At 34.2% G+C, this 22,691-nt stretch overlaps 1 protein-coding gene across 4 annotated transcripts in view; it reads right to left on the bottom strand.

Annotated features, from left to right (window-relative positions):
- The window catches only part of NBEA (neurobeachin), a gene marked incomplete at its 5' end in the record, with an annotated part of 522,572 nt that overhangs the window by 267,489 nt on the left and 232,392 nt on the right, over window positions 1-22,691 (bottom strand). For all 4 annotated transcript variants that reach the window (XM_082332788.1, XM_082332786.1, XM_082332789.1 and 1 more), the window contains 2 exons: window positions 1,414-1,475; window positions 20,864-20,991. In XM_082332788.1, coding sequence (XP_082188914.1) covers window positions 1,414-1,475; window positions 20,864-20,991 — 190 coding nt within the window. The remainder of the gene's footprint in view (window positions 1-1,413; window positions 1,476-20,863; window positions 20,992-22,691) is intronic.

The following is a 22,691-nucleotide window of genomic DNA, read 5'->3' as shown; positions in this document are numbered from 1 at the left end:
GAACCCAGGACTTCACCATTAGGTAACAAATTTTTCAAGTGCCCTGCTGGAGAAGGTTTGAAGTTCAAACCCCACTGAGGATTCCTGCCAGGGATGTATTTTTCTTTTACTTTTCCCTAACCAATATCCACCCTGGCTAAAAGAGGCCGGGGGGGGGGGGGGGGGGGGGGGGGGGAAGGGGAGGAAGAGAAAAAAAAAAAAAGGGAAAACAAGATTTAATGATTTCCTTATGACACAAGCTTGAAGAAATGCAACCTATGGACTGGCAAACAGCAGGTAAGTTGGAACCCCCTCCCCCAAAATCAGTTGTAAATGTTAATTATTTTCAGATAGATACCTCAAAAGTGGATTTTCATTTCAGTTACCCCTAGAAACTGATTTATTTTCAGTACATTTCTTGTGCATGTTCTCAATGTGCAGCAGTGAATGCTCAAGTAAAACTACAAACAAGTAATTTTCCTTGATAATAATATAACAAGTTAACCTGGGCATTTTATATACTAACTTGGTTTGAGTTTAACTGGTATTATAAATCTGTGGGGAACTTGGTAAATGAAACACTGTTAATAAGTCTTTAGAGAAGTGTAAAAACTTGTAAAGTTATTTGGATCTGTCAGGCCATTATATTTTTCTTATCTTTTACAAAATTAGCAAAATTCTAAAATGTTTGTTGGTAACTTATTACTGGCAGTTTAAGGTAAAAGGCTATAGATATGAATTTAGCCAATAACACTTCTGACAAAACAAATAAAATGAAAATTGAGATGTAAACAATCCAAACAGTATGAGGAATTATTTTAGTTTTGAATATTTCACTTGTGAAAGCAATTCAAAACATTAATTGATTCAGATTTCTGAGAATCCCATTACTGCTATCCTAAGAAAAAAAAAAAAAAATTAACCGCAGTATTTTTTAAATAGAAATACTCTGTTTCTGCCAGTTCCTGAGGACTACCTAAGCCATGTTCCTCTGCTTTTTGTATACTGATAGCTATATAAAATATGCAATAAGTTATGTCATGTATACCAAAAGTAACAAAGTCACCACAAAGTAAGATTTTAAAAAATTACTAATACAGATTTTAAGATAAAATTACAAAAACAGTATCCTATTTACATATTCCAAATAAGAACTGTATTGAAAGAGAGTTCATGCACAGAAAAAGTGCATAATGTACACCCATACACTTTTCAAAAAAATGCAAATATACATTGTATACCCTGTGAATATAGCAACACTATGGAATGCATAAAAAAAAATCTACAATTTATATGCTACTAGAAGAGATTAATTTGTATTTTCTTATACTGAAATGGAAGAATGAAACAAACAGCAAGATACAATTCTTAGGCTGGCAGTAACCCAGCACTATGCAAAGAAACTAATACAATTAAAAGCAGAGAATGTCTTACCTGTGAACAAAGCAGCATAACAAGTTCCACCACTGAAGTACTCGACTTCATACAAACCAGACCTGCAATAAATAGTCAAAAATGAATTTAAAAGATTGGTGATATCTAGTTGTTATAGCTCCATGATTTCAGAAATTCCATAAAATATCTGTGCTATATATTTTTATCACTCAAATTCACTGAAACAAGGTTCAAGCACAATTATCTGAGAATTTCAGATTCAAACATACTTGAAAGTTCAGAAAGCACCAAAGCATCACCTGGAATAACCTATACCACGTTCAGGACAAAATGTTTTTTAATTAAGTCTTTTTGGCATTTAGCTCTGTTCATTATTTAAATAAATAAAGAAATACCTTTCTATATCATTCAAAGCAATTTAATATATTATAAACATAAGAAAACAATCTTTGAAAACTAAATCCTGTAAATTCTTAAGAATAACCTGATCAGATATTAACAGGTAGAGAACAAGGCCTGTGCTTAGAAATTATTTTAATTTTCATCTGGTAATTGATTTTCCTGTAATTGAAAGTTTGAATATTAAGGGAAGAGACATTAATGTGAAATCTTTTTTTTTTTTAAATTATAACCCATAATTTGTAGTCTGTGTTTCTTAAAACAAACTTTGAATTATGCAGTGTAATTGTTACTCATTGTTTTGTACTTAATTTGAATAATTAATACGTAATAACATTGCCACTATTGTAAATACTTCTTTGCAGCTTTGGAAATGCAAATTTATTTTCTGAGAGAAGGATATCATATCTAAGTATTTAAAAGATGCATTGCAAAGAGACAAGGAGGAAATTACACTTCTACTGTTAACTATATACGGTAGCTTCTGTTATCTACAGTCATATAGGCAACACATTGATACGTTGGTTTAGGGCATGGAAACACTTTGGTTGTGTTATAAAAATGATAAATACACAAATATAAAGCTTACAACTAAGGACTAAATAGGAAGCTGAAAAGCAAACTGATGTGCTTTAAGTAGGCTTCTACAAACAGCGATTAGAGACAAAAGCACTCCTACACAATAGCACGTATATTTATTGCGGGTAGTGAATAAATACCCTTTTGTGCCCATTTTGCTAACAACCCCATCCTTATTGTACAGTAACACAGAACAAGCTGTAAGAAGCCACTAGGATTCCATTCTATCAGATATATGGGCAGACAGTTAACTAATTAAATAAGAGGCAGATGTGCAAAGCTCATTTAGGGAGACAATTGCTGTAATTGATCTGCTATTCTCATGCTCAAGTGCTAGAGGATCAGAAAGATTAATGGGATACTTATCACCTGCAGGCTACCTCCACTGTTTGAAAGCTGACAAAGAAAATCCAAACAGAAGACTGAACTCTACAGTTAAGCCAATGCAGGTAGCACAGACATATCAAATATTTTATCGTAGAATATTTATTATGAATCCACGTCATATACTGTAAAATTTAAAAAAAATATATCTTTTCTGTCACATGCTCACTTATCTTCTTTCAAAATCAGACCTCAGGTGTCTTAAAACATGATGGAGTCAAAATAACGCTCTTAGAAACATATTCCCATGCTACAGTCTTCTAAATTTGTACATGTTTTTAGCTTCTGATTTTACATCAAAAGAACAAATGTCTCCTTCATACACAGTTATGAAAAAATAAACTAATTAAATTATATAACAAATGTTTATGCATCAGCATTAATTTTTTGTATCTTCACCAGGTTTCCAAAAAGAATAAAAAACTCAATGCAAAATATACACTTTAAAGAGAAAGTCATAATGAATATTTCCTGGCTTAATTCATTTAATTAGAAGTTTTTAACTTTCAAAGACAGTTGGTGATACTTATGCCACCTGTGTAGCTTCAAACGATACGAAAGAAAGTTTGGAGCACGCATCAAAATAAACATGCCTAAAAGGGCACGAGGCTAGGATAAGTATTCACAGTTATCATCCAGATAACAATGATGAGTCTTAATGGCAAAAAGGCTGTATGTATAATAAAACAGGAATCTCCATTTGAATGAAGGGATAATTAATTTAGTGCAAAGTTTTCTGTTTACAATAAAAAGAAATTTTATATACTATAATTTTTAAAGCCTGGTGATTCTATGGGCTTGAGTAAAATGATCATCTGACCTAAAACTGATGTCTTTTTTCTATTTGTATGGACATCACTTGATAACTTTTTGTATATCACATCTAATCGACTGCAAGCTTGGATGTAGCATTCTAGCATTGGAAAGGAGAATCGAACTGATTTTGGTTAAATTAAGAAAAAGAAAGAGGAGGATACAGAACTGACATCTGGTTAGCACATCAGCACACCCATGAGTTGTAACCAGCTCTGTAATTGTCTGCTGATGAAACAACCATTGATAATAGCCATTAACACCTCTCATAACCAGTAGTATTCAAAACCTGAGGTCCTAAGAGGCTGGTTTTCATGTCAAAAAGAAACAAATAACTATCTTAGAGACTGTAGCACTTTTTACATGTTCATTTTCTTATTTATCAGCCTCCTACTCCCACTTCAGGGACTCCCTCCACTCAAATCATATGAGGGGAAGTGTGTGCCCTCCATTACATGCTCCATTTCCTCCTTCCAAGCTGCCAAGGGCTCTATTTTTGTGTCCTTTGTGCTTCTTCCTATTTTCACTTATTCCTGATTAAGCAGGAAAGATTTGAAATAAATAAAGATTTTTTTCCTGTTACGCAAAACACAATTAATCTTCAGAGGTTACCGTCAGAGCTGTTGTGAAGTCAATAGTAGAGAATGATAAAAACATATCAGACCTAACAGAGGACAGATCCATTTCTGCCTGTTAGGAAAAACTGTCAGAATGTAATCTCTGGTTTATGAAGATCCCACATAATCAAAAGCTGTAGGAGAAGTTAAGGAAGAATCATGATCCCTGTCCTGCTGAACTTATCCTACATAGACCAGAAAAAAGATAATTTTAATAATCTTTTGGTTTTTAAATTTGTGTGATACTCTGTTCCAGGAAGTTCAGCTTGTGTGAAGTGCCTCACTGCTTTTGGACTGGTACAGACACTAAAATAATTTCTTTCAGCAGACAGTATATATTCTAACAGAGAAAAAAAAAAAATAAAGGAGGAATAAAATGTTCTGCTCCCATTTTACAGACAGAAGAGAAGGCACAAACTGGTTGAGGTATCTTCACAAAATAAAAAATAGAATTTGTAGCATGAATTGGAGTAAAGATCAGTTTCCTAAGCCCTAAATGCACTAACAACTGCATTTATTCTTCCTCTCTATAGTTTTGCAGGATTTCACACAGATTTTTAGAACATGCAAAATTTTATTAGTTCTAACATAACAAGAAACAAAAATGATAACAAGCTTTGAAAAATAATGGCTTCTCTGATTGAGGAGACCACACAAATTTATTTTCAGTCCTCTTTCCCCCCACTTAACTCCAATGAGAAAAAGTATTTGCAATTCAAACTAAAACTGTTGCCTGCATTCTTCAGCTGCAGATAAGTTTTTCCTATACCATCTGTATCAAATGCCATTAAGGAAGCTAATGTAATTACTAAAATACAAGTGGATATTTCCTGCATACAGCAAGGTTAAAAAGGTCATTGATTAACTGAATGGAGTATGTGCTTTTTATATTTGCTGTTCTTAGTACTTTTCTTCATGGTCTATTCTCAGTCCATTAAATATAACCATCAAAATTCAGCAATTTGATGGCGACAATGACCACATATATGGATGCAAAAACTGGGAGCATCAAGTGCGTGACCTTAGCTAATCTGTACTAAATGATGTATGCCTGGTAATTATCTTGAAATGCTCGGATTTACTTGACTTCTTTTTCAATGTTCTTCTGTTGGCCCAAAGATATGCTAATTATTTCTTTTCACTATGACTTATTAATGTCTAAAAAAAGATTAATTTCAACTATGCTATTTTAGTCATGCCTGTGGCATTAATGAAGTCATGGGTTCAAAACCTTGAAGTCACCATGCTGAACTAGTCAGTATGAATTTCTATTTTGAAGAAATCTAACGTAGGCTGATAAAATCAATTTAAAAAAAAATCCTTATGAAATAAGATCACGGTTTTGAACTTCTTTTTTTATTATTATTAATACAATGTGTGTATGAGTCTAACTGAATACCACCACAATTTCATCTGGTCTTTATCAAGGTTTGCCTGCATTTTCTTTCAATGATTTTACTTTGTGTCAACTTAAAACCTTATTGGAGCTGGAATCAATTGTAATATTAGCGAAACCAAAAGTTACATGTTTTTATATCTTATGTTGAACTTAGAAAAAAAGATGCAATTAACTATAATTTAGAGCCTGCAGAAATCTTCCACACAATTATAGCTTCTGCTTATCTGAAAATCTCAGGTACAGCTAAATGAAAAGCTTGAGAAAGTTTAATCCATTTAACCCAATTCACAGAGAAAACTTGGCCTTTATTACTCCTGTACAGCATGTCATCAAAACTACAGGAGCTTTGTATAGAAAAAAACACTTACGACAAAATAAAGACATGCTTCTATATGTATTATTTCATTAACATATGAATAGTGCATAAAATGTACTTAGAAATGAGTATAAGGTTCTAAAACTAGACAAAAAAAATATCAGAAAATACTAGAATTCTCCTTTTTAATCTGTATTTTAGTAAGGTCAGCTATTTTCTATTTCCTACTGATATAGTCTTCCATGTATTTTAAACAAAACTGTATTGTTTCAAATTGTTCTCTAAAACTACCGGTAACTCATACCGTGGTACCTCTTCCCATAATCCTCACTGACTTCTGCGCCAAAAGACAGAGTGGGAATTTTCCACTGGTAATTACAACTCACAAATTGTGTCTACATTTTTGATAGTTCATTCCCTTATACTCTATTCTACATTTTTTAGGAATGGCACAACAAATTTTCAAGGAAGGTTCATGCTGGTGACAGAAACTAAAGCATGTTTTGGCTCTGATAGCACTAGGAAAAAAGTGATGGTCATATTTTGGTTGGAAACACAACTTTTCCTTCGAGTTTATTTGTTCTTGCAAAATGTCTTTCTTCTGCCAGCAAAATTTATGGCAAATATTTTCTTCAAATATTTTGCTAAATCCAACTTAGAATCAAATAAATAAACTTAGGATTTCTTTTTTGACCATTAATTAAAATTACTTGGATAGTTTAAATCTACATTATTCCCCCTCTGCCATATGTTGTCATTCAGAGAAACCTAGATTCAAATTGATGGTTTTAATCAATTATCAAGTTGCTGGTGAGTTCACTACAGAACGGAAGAGAGGTAGTACGGAGGGAAAATTAAAGATAGGTGAAAAGTTTGAAAGTAAATGCTAAGTATGTAAAACTATTAACTGAAATGACAGATGTTCTTATTCCAAGCAAAGCAATTATTAGAAAAAAAATAAGCAATATATGTATTAAACAGAATGTAATGTTTTGTAAGATTACACTCAAAATTGGTTTTAGAACAATACATATGTCACATATTTTGTAGACATTTAAATTACACTAATGGTCTTAATTTACGAAAAGCAAAGGCTGGCAAATATTCAGGAATTGCAGAAAGTCTGCAGATGGAAATCACAGCCATGTTGCAAAATAATTACAACTCCACTTTTACTAGATGAAAGGAAATGCTATTCCAAAGAACATATACTCACTAAAATAACAAAGTCAGGGTTATGGATTTAACAATTCCCTTCAGCAGCCTTGACTGGCAGAACACAACATTACCACCAACTCTAGGGACCATGAAGGATGGCTGTATTAGTACTCCAGACCATCCTTTGTATCGGTAGATCTCCTTTACAGAGCAAAACAGTGACACAGAAAAACATGATGAATGTGAATTTGATTCAGTGCTTCAGTAGTTGATCAAGACAGTTACACTTCTTGTAAGATTTTTTGTTATGGTGAAAGACACTGCACAACACATGTAAGATTCTTTATATCTGGTACCCAAAAATCTAGGAAAAGCTATCATCCAGGTTATCAAATGAAATACCTTTAAAATATTATCAGAAATCTTTAGAACTCATATCTTAAGATAAACACCTCAAATAAACACTGATAGGTCAACATAAAAAATAGACTTTAATCTGTTCAGACCCAGCTCAAATGATTTGGCCTTTTTAGTCAAATTTGTAAAATTAAACAGATGTTAATACTAGGATAATATTTAAAAGAATAAGAATGCTATGTAACGGTTTCTTGAATTATTTTATTAAAGTAAGAAAACCTATACTTCTTCACCACTGCAGTTGCTAAAAAGCAATCTAAATGAGAACTATAAAATATCCAGATGGAATCACAGAATGGCAAACACCCTTGAGAGCATACCCACAGAAAGGGGATTTATTACAATGTGTACATGATTTACTTTTTAAAGTTACAGACTTTCATACTGTGATCCCATGAGCTGTAATGATATTGACAAAACTGATGCTGGTGCCACATTACGCTGAAGAGTCTAGCCTTCTACCAATGTACGGAATTTTTGTCAATTTTCCATTAGTGTAAATGGGATGCACAAATTCTCATTCATCAAATGAGAATGAGATCACTTAATCTATAAAACAAATCCACTACCACTGTTCAGTTTAATATCTCACTGAAGATTTTCAAAACTGATCCAGTTTTTCATTTAGCGCCTGTGGTAATTTTTTCCTTGGCCAACAGTCCATTGGGATTTACTCAATATACGCATTCGTGCTTCTCTGTCCTTCTCTTAAAACAATATCTCTTTGGATGTATCTCTTTTCAAATATGTGTTGTGACATAGTGAAGTAATATACTTTGCTATACCAGGACAGATCTAAAATTTATATCAATCTATCATGTATCAGTTGAGAAATTGTTCTAGTTAGCATTAATAACACAAAATTATTCTTTTCATATAAAAGAATACAACACAAATGTTAATTATAAGAAAACAATTCCCTATTAAATTTAAGTGAAGCAGATTTTTTTTGGAACAATATGATACTTATTATATACTAGAATTTAATTTGGAAACAAAATGTTTCCTTCTCTTCTAAAGTCCCCTTGTAGACAATGCGTCAAAACAGCCAAACCAGGGATCACACTGCACTGCAGCTGATCAAATTATAACACCTCTAATCTTGAAAATGTCTGTAAAATTGAACTATTGCTTCTCTGTTAAAGTCTACTTCGGTTTCAGGTAGACTTGAGTAACTTACTTTATTTTGGTGGAAGCCTGGAAGAACTAAAAAATAAACTACACTTAGATGGAGGTTCTGGAAAATCCAAACGTCTTATTTATCTAGAAAGAATCTCAATGAAAACCATTCCAATTTTTTTCCAAACACCCAACAGTTCACTGTGAAAATTAAAATGTGATCCTGAAAGTCTTCTGATTTCCCCCTTTATCCTATGATATTACTCAAATAAGTGGCTCAAAGTTGTGGCTAAATTTCCACCACAGCTGCTGCCCTGAATATTTTATTTCAATGGATGGAGTAAGAAAAAAATTAATGGAAAAAGCCATTTAAAAATTAATTTAAAAATGTGAAAAGTTGAAAGACTTTTTTTTGTCATGTGATATTTTTCTCAAGATGCCATTTGTTTCATGATCAAGTTGCTATTTTTGTGATTAAATTTGTAGAAAAATTACTAAATGAAAACAACCAATACCAAAGAAGTTGCCACATATTCAATACATCTGGGAAAAAAGAAATATTCTGAGATTTTATGTTCTACTGATCCCTCACAATTTTCTTATTTAAATGAAGAAACATCTACCCCTCCTTTCTCTTTTTTCTCAGTCCTTCACCTCCTCTCAAATCTGTGTCACAGGAAATAAATTTCAGAATAATTACCTCAACAGTGAATTATTTTCAAAGTACACAAGCAGAAATCAGAACATTAATTTCACTCACTAACACAAGCAAATGTTTATACTTTATACCTTCACTACACCTATGATGCATTCTCTTCATCTCAAGAACCTTTTCCAATTCTTTCTAAAGCTGTCAAAAGTGACATCCTGGACAAGATGGATCATAAGTATGATCCCAAATGACAGTCTCTAGAATATCATGCTTTCCCTGAAAATGCAACAAGTAATATAATTCAAATGCATTACTCAATGTTATTTTTTTCCTTAGGTATAAGGGTTTATTTTTCTCCTGAAATTTATCAACTTTTCCTTAGCTTCAGTCTATAACTTATTCCTATGTGATGCCCTATTTTCTGTGCTTATTTATACTTCTGTTGTTTATCTCCTCTTTTTTTAAACATAGGAATTGCCTTTTGTTTCCTTTTTTTCCTACTACCTTCTAGTTCTTTGTTATATTCTTTCCTATTATTAGGGGGAATATTATCACAGTGGCGTGACACAACTGAAATGTGCGTATGCTGAATGACAAAGAAGGAAGGAGAGAAAAGGATAGGCTGCACAGCAGTAAAATCACTTACTCTTTACTGGTCCTCCTTACTTCCTTATGTTTCTTCTCTTTGGCAGCCTTGGGGCCATACTGAGAGATCAGTGAGTGACCCAGTGCAGCTACAAGTAGGATGTATAACAAAACCTCACAGAACTCAGGCAGCTTCCTAAATTTCTAAGGCCAAAATGACCATTATTTTAACTAGGTGTGATCACTCACCAGCTAATTTTTGTATCTAGTTGAGCAAACTGTTGGTGAACAAATATTTTGTTTAGATGGTAATTGTTTTCTGAGAATTTGATAACAAAGAAAAAAGATTAATCTCCATTTCCCTGCTGAACTTTGCTGACCTTAGTTGGCAGCCATCAGATCTTGCTCCTATCCTGAAGCCCTACTGACAAATGGTAATCATTTTAAAACAGTGTTTCTCAAAACACAGAACCATATGACAGGCATAGATCTCTTGAAATAACTTGTATTTCTTGTGTTTCAGTTTTCTTTATTTACTTGACAGTAACATTGTTATGGGCTCTCCCTAGACCTCCTTTGACATCACTTTGCCATCTTAATTTGACATATCACAACTGTCTCTGTTGTCTGTCAAGTTCTTTCAGCATGAGGGTTTCCCATTGCAAGAAAATCTCCACAGGCAACACCACTATTAGTATAAAAAGACTGGATCATAAAATTCCACATACCAACAGACAAAAATAAGACATGATATAAGAAAATATATGTTTAGCAGGTTTGGTTTTTTTCGGGGAGGTAAATTTTAACATAAAGTTAGAGTGAACACAGTAAAGACATATTCTTTTAGTCCTTTCAGAAATAATCCCAGGCTTGTCTGTTAACATCTATATAAATCAAGCTGGATAGTTCATTAATGTTTATGCTATCATTAACATTTTTTTCTATCGAAACCAAAGGGCTCTAAAAATAGGTATATCTTTAAGATTCAAGTGTAATAGTTTCTCAAGTTAATTGATTCAAGAATTTTTGTGGAATATTCTTTGTTTATGCCTTGAAGGCATGGAAACAAGCACATCCATATCCAATAGGATGAACTGTACAAGTGCCTTTAAATCATCAGGACAAGTAAGGCAGTTTTGTTAAACTTGGTCACTGATTAAAAGGTTTCAGTCTGGGTCATAAGAGCAGGTGATAAGTAGACACAGAATTAAGGAATATAGTAGAAGAAACTGTGACCAGCCCTAATGAGATTAGTTTTGTGAAGAACCTGGACATAGAGCTCAGGCTACATGGAAAAGGATTATTAGACTATGCCTCATGAGAAATACATTTTTCAGGGCAAAATCTGATACAGAGATGTTATTTGCACCCTATAGTTTATCAGAGTTAGGTAGTTCTCTGGAAAATACTGCTGGGATAATAAAGTAGATTGATACCATTTTTAAGCCTTTAGAGGACAAAGGGTGGGGCAAATACCAGCCTAACTGTTTCAAGTCCAACATCAGGCAGAGTCCCCTGCTGAGTTCTGAATGATGAATTAAGTGGAATAAGAACCAGAGAACCTCTGCCTGTGGGGAGCTTCAGTCACAGCATGAACATCCTGTAGATACTGAATACCTTTTTGGCACACCACCTCGTTTTTCTTTGGACCTGGACAGTAGAGGAGAAAATAATAAGGGGGAAAAAGGTGGTTGTTCTAAAAAAAATTGTACAACTTAGTCCAGTGTTACCATGCAGTACTGCTGTATACCTGATATGATGAGTCCACCTACAGGCTATGTTACAGTAGTACCTGTACGTGTTAAGAACCTTCTCAAGAATCTTTTAAAAATTATTTCCTTCAAATAATGTTAAATAGGTCTCTTGCTATTCTTTTTGCAGTAGGAGGCAAACATTTAAAAAAAAAAGGCAAAAATAAAATTATTTTCCATGAAAGCGAAAAGTCAGAACAAGAAGGAAGACAGAGGGCCAAATGACCTGTATGATACTAGGACAAAGAAGGAGAACAAAGTCATCAGGGAGCGTATTCTAGAGTTTTAAGGCAAAAAGACCAGTCCTTTCTAGGCCTTATGGCTCGCAACTGGCATACAGGCTACTAGCTTGAAAAAGAAACTTGTGAGAACAAGTGCCCAATAGTGCTGAAGGCAAGTGGGACCTGAGGACCACAAACATCTCCTTTTCTTGCTCTTTAAGGGCTCCAATATTTTGTGTATTTCTTTATGTGCTTTAAAAGAACAGCAATTGATATTGTTTGGTTTCTAATAATATAATTTTTATAGTAGCACTTTCAACAGTAATTTAGTAACTTCAAACGTCTACTGTCTTCTCTGTTTTCAAGGATAACGTTCAGAGCTTCTTTTCAGCAAACCTGACTAGTTTACACTGTTACCAGCTTTTGTTTTCCTGAGGGCATGTATTTATTTTTTTTTTTTCAGTGCTGCACTCTCTTAACCCCTTCTGTTGAATATATGTAGTTGATTCTAAACTTTACAATTAGTCTCACATTTTCAGTCATGTTTTCTTCATTGGCAAAGCAACAGAACCACCCCAATTTGTGCCTAATGGGAGCTCCATACATTTTGGATTGTAAAGATGTCTTCATTATTAATTAATGTAACAATGATAATATAATCAAGGACATATAATCTGAGTGCCAACAACAATTTCTACCCTTAAGTTACGCTGGGACCACACAAGCCAAAGACAAAGGAGAGGGCATGAGCAGTTAACCTCTGTTAGATAGTCTAATACATCTTAGTAAGTGTCCAATTCATTAGACAGGGATAGAGTGGCTCATATGTGTAATTAGTTATTGGCAGGTTTACTTTCAAAAAGGTGCCAGATGCTATGCATTTCCTAGTTGCTATCTGGATCTCTAATCTATATGTTTCCTGCCATGTTAAACATCTGTTCAGAACATACTTCTGCACACAGGAACTTCAGTAATTCAAGAGTTAAATCTTCAAAATCAAATGAATATGTATCCTCTTCACTTTCTGGTGTTTGTAATTATATCCCTTTATAGACATCATAAAGGAATATTATATGAAAGAAAAATGTTCTGTTGTTGGTTTGGGGGTCATTATAGTATGAAGATTTCACTGTTGATAAATAACAAAGACTTCTGCTGTGGCACCTGCTCTTCAGTTCCTCCTTTGAAGGCCAGTATTGGGATCTGTCTTGTCAGTAGTAGCATACTCTGAAAAACAGTGTGGAAGTTGCAAAGCTTTGAAGCTTGACTCTGCTGGAGTACATGTAAATAAATAGGCAGATTTGAATATCCATTTAACCTTTCATCATTTATTTGTTCCTACCATACAGACTTCTGAAAAACTGGTGTTGTTTACTGTCTCCATATGTATCTGACCCATCAATGTTTTTTAGTAAGAAATACTTTCGGTCCCAAAGTGTTTGCAGAAACATGAGCATACTGTGGACCCTGTCAGCAAGACACTAAGAGCTAATCACAGATAAAGAATTTCTTACAACAAATTTCTTACAAGCCTATAAATAGCAGATTGAAATTAATGAACTTTTTTTTTTTTTCCTTGTCTATGAAGGGATTACAACATGTGCAGGCAGGCTTTCAATCATCATTGGCATTTTAAAGTATATCCATTGGAGGATTTCAAGGGTTTTTGTGCCATTTCAAAATTCCCTATTGTTTTCTTCATGGCAAAACCCAAATCTTGCAAATTACTTGCAGAAATTCATAAAGTAAAAGAGGAAAATATATAAAAAAAATCCTCACAATGCAAATCAACATTCAAAGCTTTTAACAATATAAAGTTATTCAATGTATTGTTAGTGATGATGAATGTTTTTAAACTTACTGAAGAAAAGCATTATCTCTAACTCATTGTTGTTCCAACCTCATTATCTAAACAGGGCTTGTTTTTGGACAGTAGTGCAATTTCACTGGGATCTTTTTGCAAGTGTTTACAGTGAAAGATTAAAAGAAATCTATGAACAGGAATCCTACTACCACAAATCAAGGAAATCTGTCTTCCAGAGGATTGGGTCAGGCAATTCATTGGCTTTAACTGCACTGTCCTAAGTCTGCAGCATCACCTCTTACTAGACATAGAAGAATGTACACTGAGACACCTAGGGCACATAGAAAGAAAGGAGTGGGAGGTGGCATGGCAGAGAAGAAATACATTATGAACTCCTTAGCCTTGAAAACGAATTCAGAGTTGCTGCCCCAGTACAAACCAAAGAATCTGTAAGATTCCTGACCCTGACTGACCAGAGTGACCATGTCCATTGAGACACACACTGCAAATGGCACTAGCCTGACCATTGCATAACATCCTCCCCACAGAAACATTTTTAACATTCATCTTGATTTCTAACAGGGATCCTCTGATGTCTAATATGGTTGAGTTCCCACTGCACTCTCTCTCAGCCCTGCTTTATCAATTGCTTTCCTGTTCCTTACGCTGCAATATCCATAGTGTTGTACCAGCACAGTATATTACACAGCTGACAATGAACCAGTTGAAATTTTTTTTAGTTACTTTTCAGTTTTCCGTTTATTCACTACATGATGATGGTATACCCCAAATGATAGTGCAGAGTAAATACTGAAGTTGATTAAGAAATACACATGTAACTACTGCCATAGCTAAGACATTATAGAGTATCTTTTCTTTAAACAGATACCTATATTAATGAATATTGTGTAAAAATAGCGTCTTTTAAGCATCCTTTGTTAAACTGGCTGAAACTGGCCAACACGTTGAAAAGTTATCAAGGGAGTAAAAGGCTGATCCTCCTCACCCAGTGTGATCACATAAGTCTCATATTGACAAGAAATCACATTAAAGTACATGTATGGCTATGCAAGCATAGACTTGCAAGGGCTCTCTGAAACCTGAGGGCCAAACTATAGCTGGCATGAACCTTATATGAGGCTTGTCTGAATAGACAAACTTCATTATGCAGAGAAAGGAGAAAATGTGTCGTATGAAAATGAGCTTCAAGGTAATGATTAAACAAGTTCTTAAATAAAAACTAAAATTCAGTTTTTATATTTTTATATATATATACACGAACACATATGAAAATCAAAAGAAAGGCTTATTTCATACAGTGACTTGAATACTAACCATCTTTGATGCCTCAAGGGAAGACGATATATGCTTGACTGCATCTGCAGTTGAGATGCAGTCAACTGCAGAGCAAGGAAAAAACACTTTTTTTACTGATCCTTGAAGGTAGCTAGCTGACACCGAAGTACATCTGTCTACAACCATGTGAACAAATGCAGTGATGGCAATGTTAGAGCAAATTAAGGTTAATGCAGACTACCATTCCTTGCAGGGTATGGCACAGAGGAAATGGGGATTCACAGGCTCCAAAGCCACAGAGAACCTCCAAAACTAGTCAGCAAATACATGACATTTTTCCTCCTGAGAAGCTGGATTGAAGACTATATTTAGAAAGAATGTTTAAAACAGTCACAACGAGTACATGTAACATCGATCTCAATACTTGATGGTAAGCCCTAATAAAGTTTTCCAATGTTATTTACCCTCATTAGGCATTCTGTTGTTAGAAAGGCCAAGACATCCTGTAGTATCTAACTTCTTTTTATCTCTTCTCTTTGGTACGTTGAACAAATCAAGCTCCTTTCATTGTACTTCATGGAGTTTATCTCCCATTCATCAATCACTCTCGTGCCCAGCTCTTTTGTTCCCTCTTCAGTGTGTGCGTATCATTCTTGAAGTGCTGACTACAGAACCAGATGGTAGGAGTTTTACTGAAGTTGTGCACAGAAATGAAATCACCTCCTCATCTGTACTTCCTAGGCATCCAAGTATCGTACAAGTCTTTGTTGCCTCAGCACTGAGATAAGACAGCCCAGAGTATGCCAATTATTATAATAATCTCTACATTCTTTGAGTGGCTGCATCCTTCATCTCCTACCCTCTAGATATAGTCTATATTCTTTGTTCCTAGAGATTGGACTTAGCATTTGGCTGTGTTGAAATTTGGCTTTTTCTTGAGTTTTGGTTATTCCACAAAATGATTCAACATATCTCTCCAGTGGAATGCCTTTGCTTCTCATTTTGTATACCTCTGTCTAAGCAGTTAGCTTTGCCAGGAACAATTCTGCGCCATAATCAAGACTGTTAATAAAAATATCAAAGTAGGATCAACAAGTGGCTCATAGAAATTTCAACACTATGAATAGCTTCATTTTTTTCTTAAATGCTGTTAATTCCAGTTAATGCAAATTTTAAAATCATAACACTATTTTTTATCCCCTTTCTCTCTTACTTGCTAATATTTATTCATTTATTTATTTTGTTCGGAATGTTGGCTACATGTTGTGCTACAGACTGGTAAGCAATTACCAAAAGTGTGATTAGTTGAAAGAAAACATGCCTGGACACACAAGCAAAAATATTTTGGATGTGGCTGAGTGAGATTAAAAAAAAATGAGAGAACAATATGAACAGGAAAATAAAGTTCTGCAAGAGCATACAATCTCTCTGCTTTATAACATCTGTGCTCCTGAGCACAAAAATAATACAAAGGTTCTGAAAAGTTTCTAAGAGAGAGCCAGGGGCCATATTAAGCGCCAAAAAGTACTTTTTTTCCAGAAAGTCTAAGGGATTTCCAGACTTCTACAGTATCTCAGCAAAATGGTTACCTTGTTCTTCCTAATACAAAACTAGGTATTGTTTGAGGAAATCAGAAACAAATTGTGCCAGTATTGGTAGATGCCACAGTGATGCCACACTCGTGGCCTTTGGGAACTTTTAAAGTAGTGTCATTTAGCACTCAAGTTCTATCTGTGGTTTCCAAAGGAATGTTTTGGGCAATTTTTCAATTGTTTCAAGAAGCCTCCAGTCAAATACCATACAAAACTAGTCCAGCATCACTTCTATTGAATATTTTCATAGGGCCATGTGGTGAGTTAATGGGGAGAAACAGATTCTGCTCCTATCAGCACAAAAATGTTTTCCGTTTCATCTGATTTGAATTGTGCATGTTTCAGAAACATATCAAAAGTATGCCAAAGAATTCGTAAGAGCTCTTTTGGAAAAGGGCTACCTGGCTGACCTTCTACCCAGGTAATGATATAGGAAAATGAAAAGCATTGGTAACGTTTGTTTGGTATCTCACTAAAGAGACAGGAAAGCATTGTATGTGACTATGTTTCAATCTTGGACCTATTGTAACAGTTCAGGACACTCCAAGAATAGCTGTAGTGAAAATACCCATCTGTGCTTGACAAAAAGTGGATATAACTTTTAGTTCGGATACAGATCAGATTACACTTGCCTGTAACATTTTCACCTAAAAGCTAGAATGTTGTAATGCACTTTACATGGAGGGAATTTGCAGACCATATGGAAACTAGAGTTAGTGAAAACATATCTGTGCAAGTGTTAAATGGAACTCCACAATGAGCATTGCTAAGCTTAAATATGTGACCTACACATATTGCATGTTTGTTTCCAATTAGATTCTATACGGACAATTTTAACCTTTGCAACTTCTGTTCCCTGAGGCATTGAAACAACCTCAGTTGATGAACCACAGTACTGTTGGGCTGGTTTTGGTATACTCTGTTTGAAGCTATCTGCATTCAATTGCAAATCAGTCCTTTTTAACCTATCATGGAGGACACCTATTCTGGGAAGTTGAAATATTTGGAATATAGTAAGATACCTTTGAAGAAAGAACTGGTTGTGAAAAAAAGGGCAAAAATGAGTACTATTTCAGTAAGTAAACAGACGAAGAGTTTTACCAATAAATATGTTCTGCAATGTCAGATTACTACTTGATAAAGTTCCTCTGCTACCAGTCACATTTTGGAATTTACATGAACAAAAGTGAAAAATTAACAATTTTGAGTATGAGTGGTCCAAGTTTTTGGTCTAGACTGACCAGATGATTGCAGCCAGTTCATTTCAACTCCATTCAAGAGTTAAGAAGCCACTGCTTAGATGTTAAATATAGTTTCCTCAAAGAATAAATCAGCCAGTCTTCCATGGGAGAGAATGATGATACAAGCTAAAGGAAAATGAGGTGTCATGGTATGACTGCAAGATTTTTTCACCAAAAGTTCGAAACAGCTCAAATACTACAAATAGCTGAAATCATAACTAAGTTGTATACATATCTCCAAATATATATTAATAACACCTATCTCAAAGCATCAGATATTCTGGAAAGTTTGCCTAATTAACTGTTTTAGAAGTATTAAAATGAATTTTTTTCTGTTCCCTTTTCCTTTGTGCTCTCTCTTCAGTATGCAAAACCTCAGCTACAAAACTGTGGATATTCTTACCAAGTCTGAAATGATTTAGTAATTCATACACATACTCATGCACAAGACCACTAGAGAGAGCTTCAGAAAAAAAGCACATGCCATCAAGGATGCCTGAAGGTATTCAGCTTTTAGCAAAATCTGATAGCAGAAAGGCTTCGTATGGAGGTTTTGAAAGACAGCAAGAAGAGGGAAGGTATTTTTATGTTTCAGGCTTGTGAATAATCACAAGAAAAGGACACATTTTATAGAATGCAACAGATGATAGATACTTTTGTGGTGATCAATTTGAAAAACAGACAGCACCTTCAGACTTGAGTAAATGAAGTTTATTTTCTCCTTTTTAATTGTTATAACTAAAACCTTTACACATAAAGCAACAAATTAAACTATTTTTTATAAAACTGTCAAGCTAATTACTGCTTGCCAGTAAAAATCAGGTTTAAATTATCAAAGCCCCACAGTAATTCTACGTACTCACATATATTGAATCACGCCACTAAAACCCTCTGTTTTGCAGAGTCATTCCATGGAGAGCCCTTTCAGGCACTTCAAGGACCACCATTGGCTTTCAGTAAACAATGACAGGAAATTTATCAAAGTAAATCAGGTAATGGACTAGGAGAGAATTTAGAATTCCCTTTTAAAGGGAACTTAACTAGGCAAGAATTCAGTTTAGTTGAGATCAAGGGTCTCATGCAGGCAATGAAGAAAGAAAAAATGAGAAGTACACAATGACTATAAAAGGAGCTGAGTTCTCTGTTAAAAAGAAAAAAAGCCCAACTGTTTTAGAGGGAGCAAACAGAAATTCAAATCCTGAGGCATGCAGTGTAAAAATCTAAGCTGTGTTTGGATCTTTTTCTTTACAGACTACTATTTCAATATCTTGGGAAGAAAGGACTAGCTCTTAGAAATCAGGAAGCGAAGGTTAGACAGAACATTAAGGAAACGTGATGGGAAGGACAGTACTTCTCTTGGAACTCGGTGTTTGGTTCATAAACAATGATTCCTGAGACTGAATTGGATGGCTGAGTCATAGATAGGACAAAATTTGGAACAGCAGTCCAAGTGGGTATTGGAAGAATGCTATAGCCAACAAAACCACGTCCCTGTCTGGACAGGCAATGAGATAAACTCATACTGCCATATAGTCATGAGGTTCCTGTGGCCTCTAGCTTTTCAGTGTTTGTCATATGCTGGGAACTGTGAGAACCTTGTTCACACCATGAATCTGACCAAAAGACAAAGTGAGAACAGCATCGGTGAAGAATTTTTTTAATCTATAGAAGAGCTTACATGAAACCAAGACAATTTTATTTGTATTGTATAAAAACTATAGTGCATTTAATCAATTGTCAAATGGAAAAGGATAACACTGCTACAAATTTTGCAATCAGCTTCACTGAAATAATAGACTTAAGAATGGAATCCATCAAGTATCTTACAGCCATCTCAATGTTCTCAATGAGCATCTCAGACCACTGACTTCAGGTGTCATGAAGTGAGAACTGCAACTTACTCATAGCTATAAAATAAACAGTATGAAAACCCTGAAGCTTCTGAGATTACTAAGCTAGTATACCATTCCTTGGTATTATTAAACAATAATATTATTAAACAATAATTAGACAAAAAAGGAAAAGGCTACTCATAAGATTTCAGTTACAATGTGCAAATATTTCTAGCATTAAGAATAAAAGAGGGCTAGTGTGGTGGGGAATAATAACTGAGACCATAGGAAGACTGTACACTAATATTTAGATAAAACACATTTATAATAGAAGGGGTTTTAGAATTTGAACACAAAGCTGTGTTTTTTCTGCATAGACCTTCACACATTATAAGCTTTGCCTTAAAGAGAATTTTTCATAGAATCATAGAATCATTTAGGTTCTTAGGAAAAGACCTTTAAGATCATTGAGTTCAACCGTAAACGTCTCATTAAATAGCAATATTGTGTGTATGAACAATGCTGGAAGGAAAAAGTTTACTGGGCTGAATATGTTCCTCTGGATGTATCATCTAGGATCAGTGCATGTTCATGCAAATTCCCCCATCACTATTTTAACTGCATTAGCACTGATTCATTACTTTCTGCATGAGCTTACCGCATTTACACTTTCTGCATAATTTCTGCATTACTTACTGCCTCGCTTATGAGGATTCATTATTTTCCCAAAATTTTCTAACTGCGAAGTAGTAAAGACAACTCATAAAAACCCATAAAAATCCTTGACAGTGTTAAAGGGTATTTAAAAAAAAAAAAAATCATCACTTTTTATTCCCCTCTAGGGACAACTCTTTATCTGCCCGTGTGAATCTAACTGACCCACCTGAGCAAAGAGTGTCTGTACCAAATCTAGATGCACGTATCAATAACAGTCTTCAATTTACTTTCTTCCACGGGAATTGATTACACTTTTTAATTACATTTTTCACTAGTTTCTCAAAGTCAGGCTGAAAGACTTATAGTAATATAATTATTCTGAGGACGAAAAAGGAAATTGTAGCGATGCTTTTGCATTCCAAGATGACAAGATATATCTTTACGCAGCATCTCATTTGAGGAAAAAAAGGGGTACAAAAGCTATCACTTTTCAATTCTTTAAATGAAGTTAAATGCAAGGTAGTGAAATCACAACACATTAACAACTGATTCATTTCTTTATCAAAAATAGTTATATAAAGTCTTGTGAAAATGAAACATTGTTCATACCAAATAACTAATAGCTAAAATAATATAATTTTATAACAGAAACAGTACCTTCGATCAACAGCTCTTGTCCATGACTGCCCAACAATGTTCGGGATAGGAAAGGGGCAAAGTCAACAAAAATTTCTCGCAGGAGAGGGGCCACCTTTTCTAATGCTCTTTCAAGCTTTGCAGTGATACTGTGGAAAAACAGAGACCATGTTTGGAAGAACACTTAACAACGAAAGTTAAATGATGTCAAATCATATATGTTTTTAATAGTTGCTGTAAGCTTCTTTAGAAAAGAGGATGATCATAATGTAATTAAACTTTACAGTGTTTAAATGGCTTTAAGTAAATGCAAATGTCATGTCAGAGTCAGCAGTGTGGCAGCCTCATAAATTCTACAGCATTTACAGAATACTCCAAAACAAGTAAAAATTTTATTCTCATTTTCAAACATGATAAGAAGAATGTCAGATATTTAAGTGTAAGTGTATTTCACCTATCTCAGCTTATATGCATCTCATCATTTTACATACATTTGAAAGCTTGAAAAGAGAAATTTTTATTCACACAGGGCAATCACAGGTAACTTGCTTTTTTGTTCAAACTTTCCAATAACAATATCTGGTATTGCAATGCTAGACAAGGGAGTGCATGAGGAAGTGTTCTAGCACAGGTATTAAGAAAATCAATATTCTTTTCTTCAGCCTTTAGGGAACATAATCCAGGTAAATCACTTTGCCTTTACATTTATATTTCTCTGCCTGCTGAGACTATACGCTCTTTGAAGCATGGAGTGTTCCTTAATTTCTACTTGTACAATGAGGAGAAGTGTTGTGACTTCTATTTGTTTTTTAAATACCAGAAATAATATTCCTTTGTCTGAGGATACAAACCTAGCAAAAATACAAATACAAGGATATAAATCAGCAGTGTGCTAAGGATTGTACCCCTTAAGAGTCCTTCTTCCCTTTTAAAACCTGACAGGGCATAACACTTGTGTCCTTTGAAACTCTTGTGCCAAGATGAAAAACCTGCTGTGTTATCTCAAAGAAGTAAATGATTACTTAAAAATAGAAATGAAATTATACACATATTCTGGTCTACCAAGAATTTTTGCTGTTCTTTTTCAGACTTCTGGTGGCTGAAGGGATTTTCTTTGTGCTTGAATTATGGCACCAAAATATTATTGGCATTTAAAAGTGCAATTATAGGAAGAAGTTACATTTATTGACAGAATCTAAGAGAATGAACACTGACATTTAAAATTTATACTGTATCTATTATCTATAAACACTAAATAAATGTGGACATTTAAATTCAGATCACATGAAGGTCCCTACATTTAAAAGAAAGCTGACTTTATAAGCACATTGGAAGTTTCCCTTCATTACTAAAAATTATTTTACTAGATTCCTATAGCTTATTTTCTTTCAATGTGCTGCTTTCCCATTTCAAATTCAGACACTTTTCTAATATTCTAAAGGAGGGATTCATATCATCAGCCTTTGTTTTAGATGATTAGTTGAAGTGAATTTCACTATGCTAAAGCCTCTATTGGCTACACTTGAAACACGTGCGACTAGCTTAGAGTTTTTAATTTGCAACATGAACCTACCCCAAGCTTTTGCTGCTAGAGATAAAAAGCCTACCAGATTAATCCAGACTAAACCATGTTTTAAGATATGCTTTCACTGTAAATTGGTTTAAAAAGCCTAATTTTAGAGTTCATTTAACTCCGAAAACTTTACGTGCAATTGAAAAAATTTCAAGTTCAAAAGTTTTTAAATAAAGATCAGTTTTTATTTATCAGTTAAGATCAGTTTTTATTATCAAGTTATATGGGAGGTGTGGATGTGCTATTAATCAACACCGTGGATGAGCTATTAATAAA

This window comes from Platalea leucorodia, assembly GCF_965183815.1.
Source record: "Platalea leucorodia genome assembly, chromosome: 2".
Classification (NCBI taxonomy): Eukaryota; Metazoa; Chordata; class Aves; order Pelecaniformes; family Threskiornithidae; genus Platalea; species Platalea leucorodia.
Note: the sequence above shows the minus strand (reverse complement) of the source record. Positions and strands in the feature narration are given on the sequence as shown.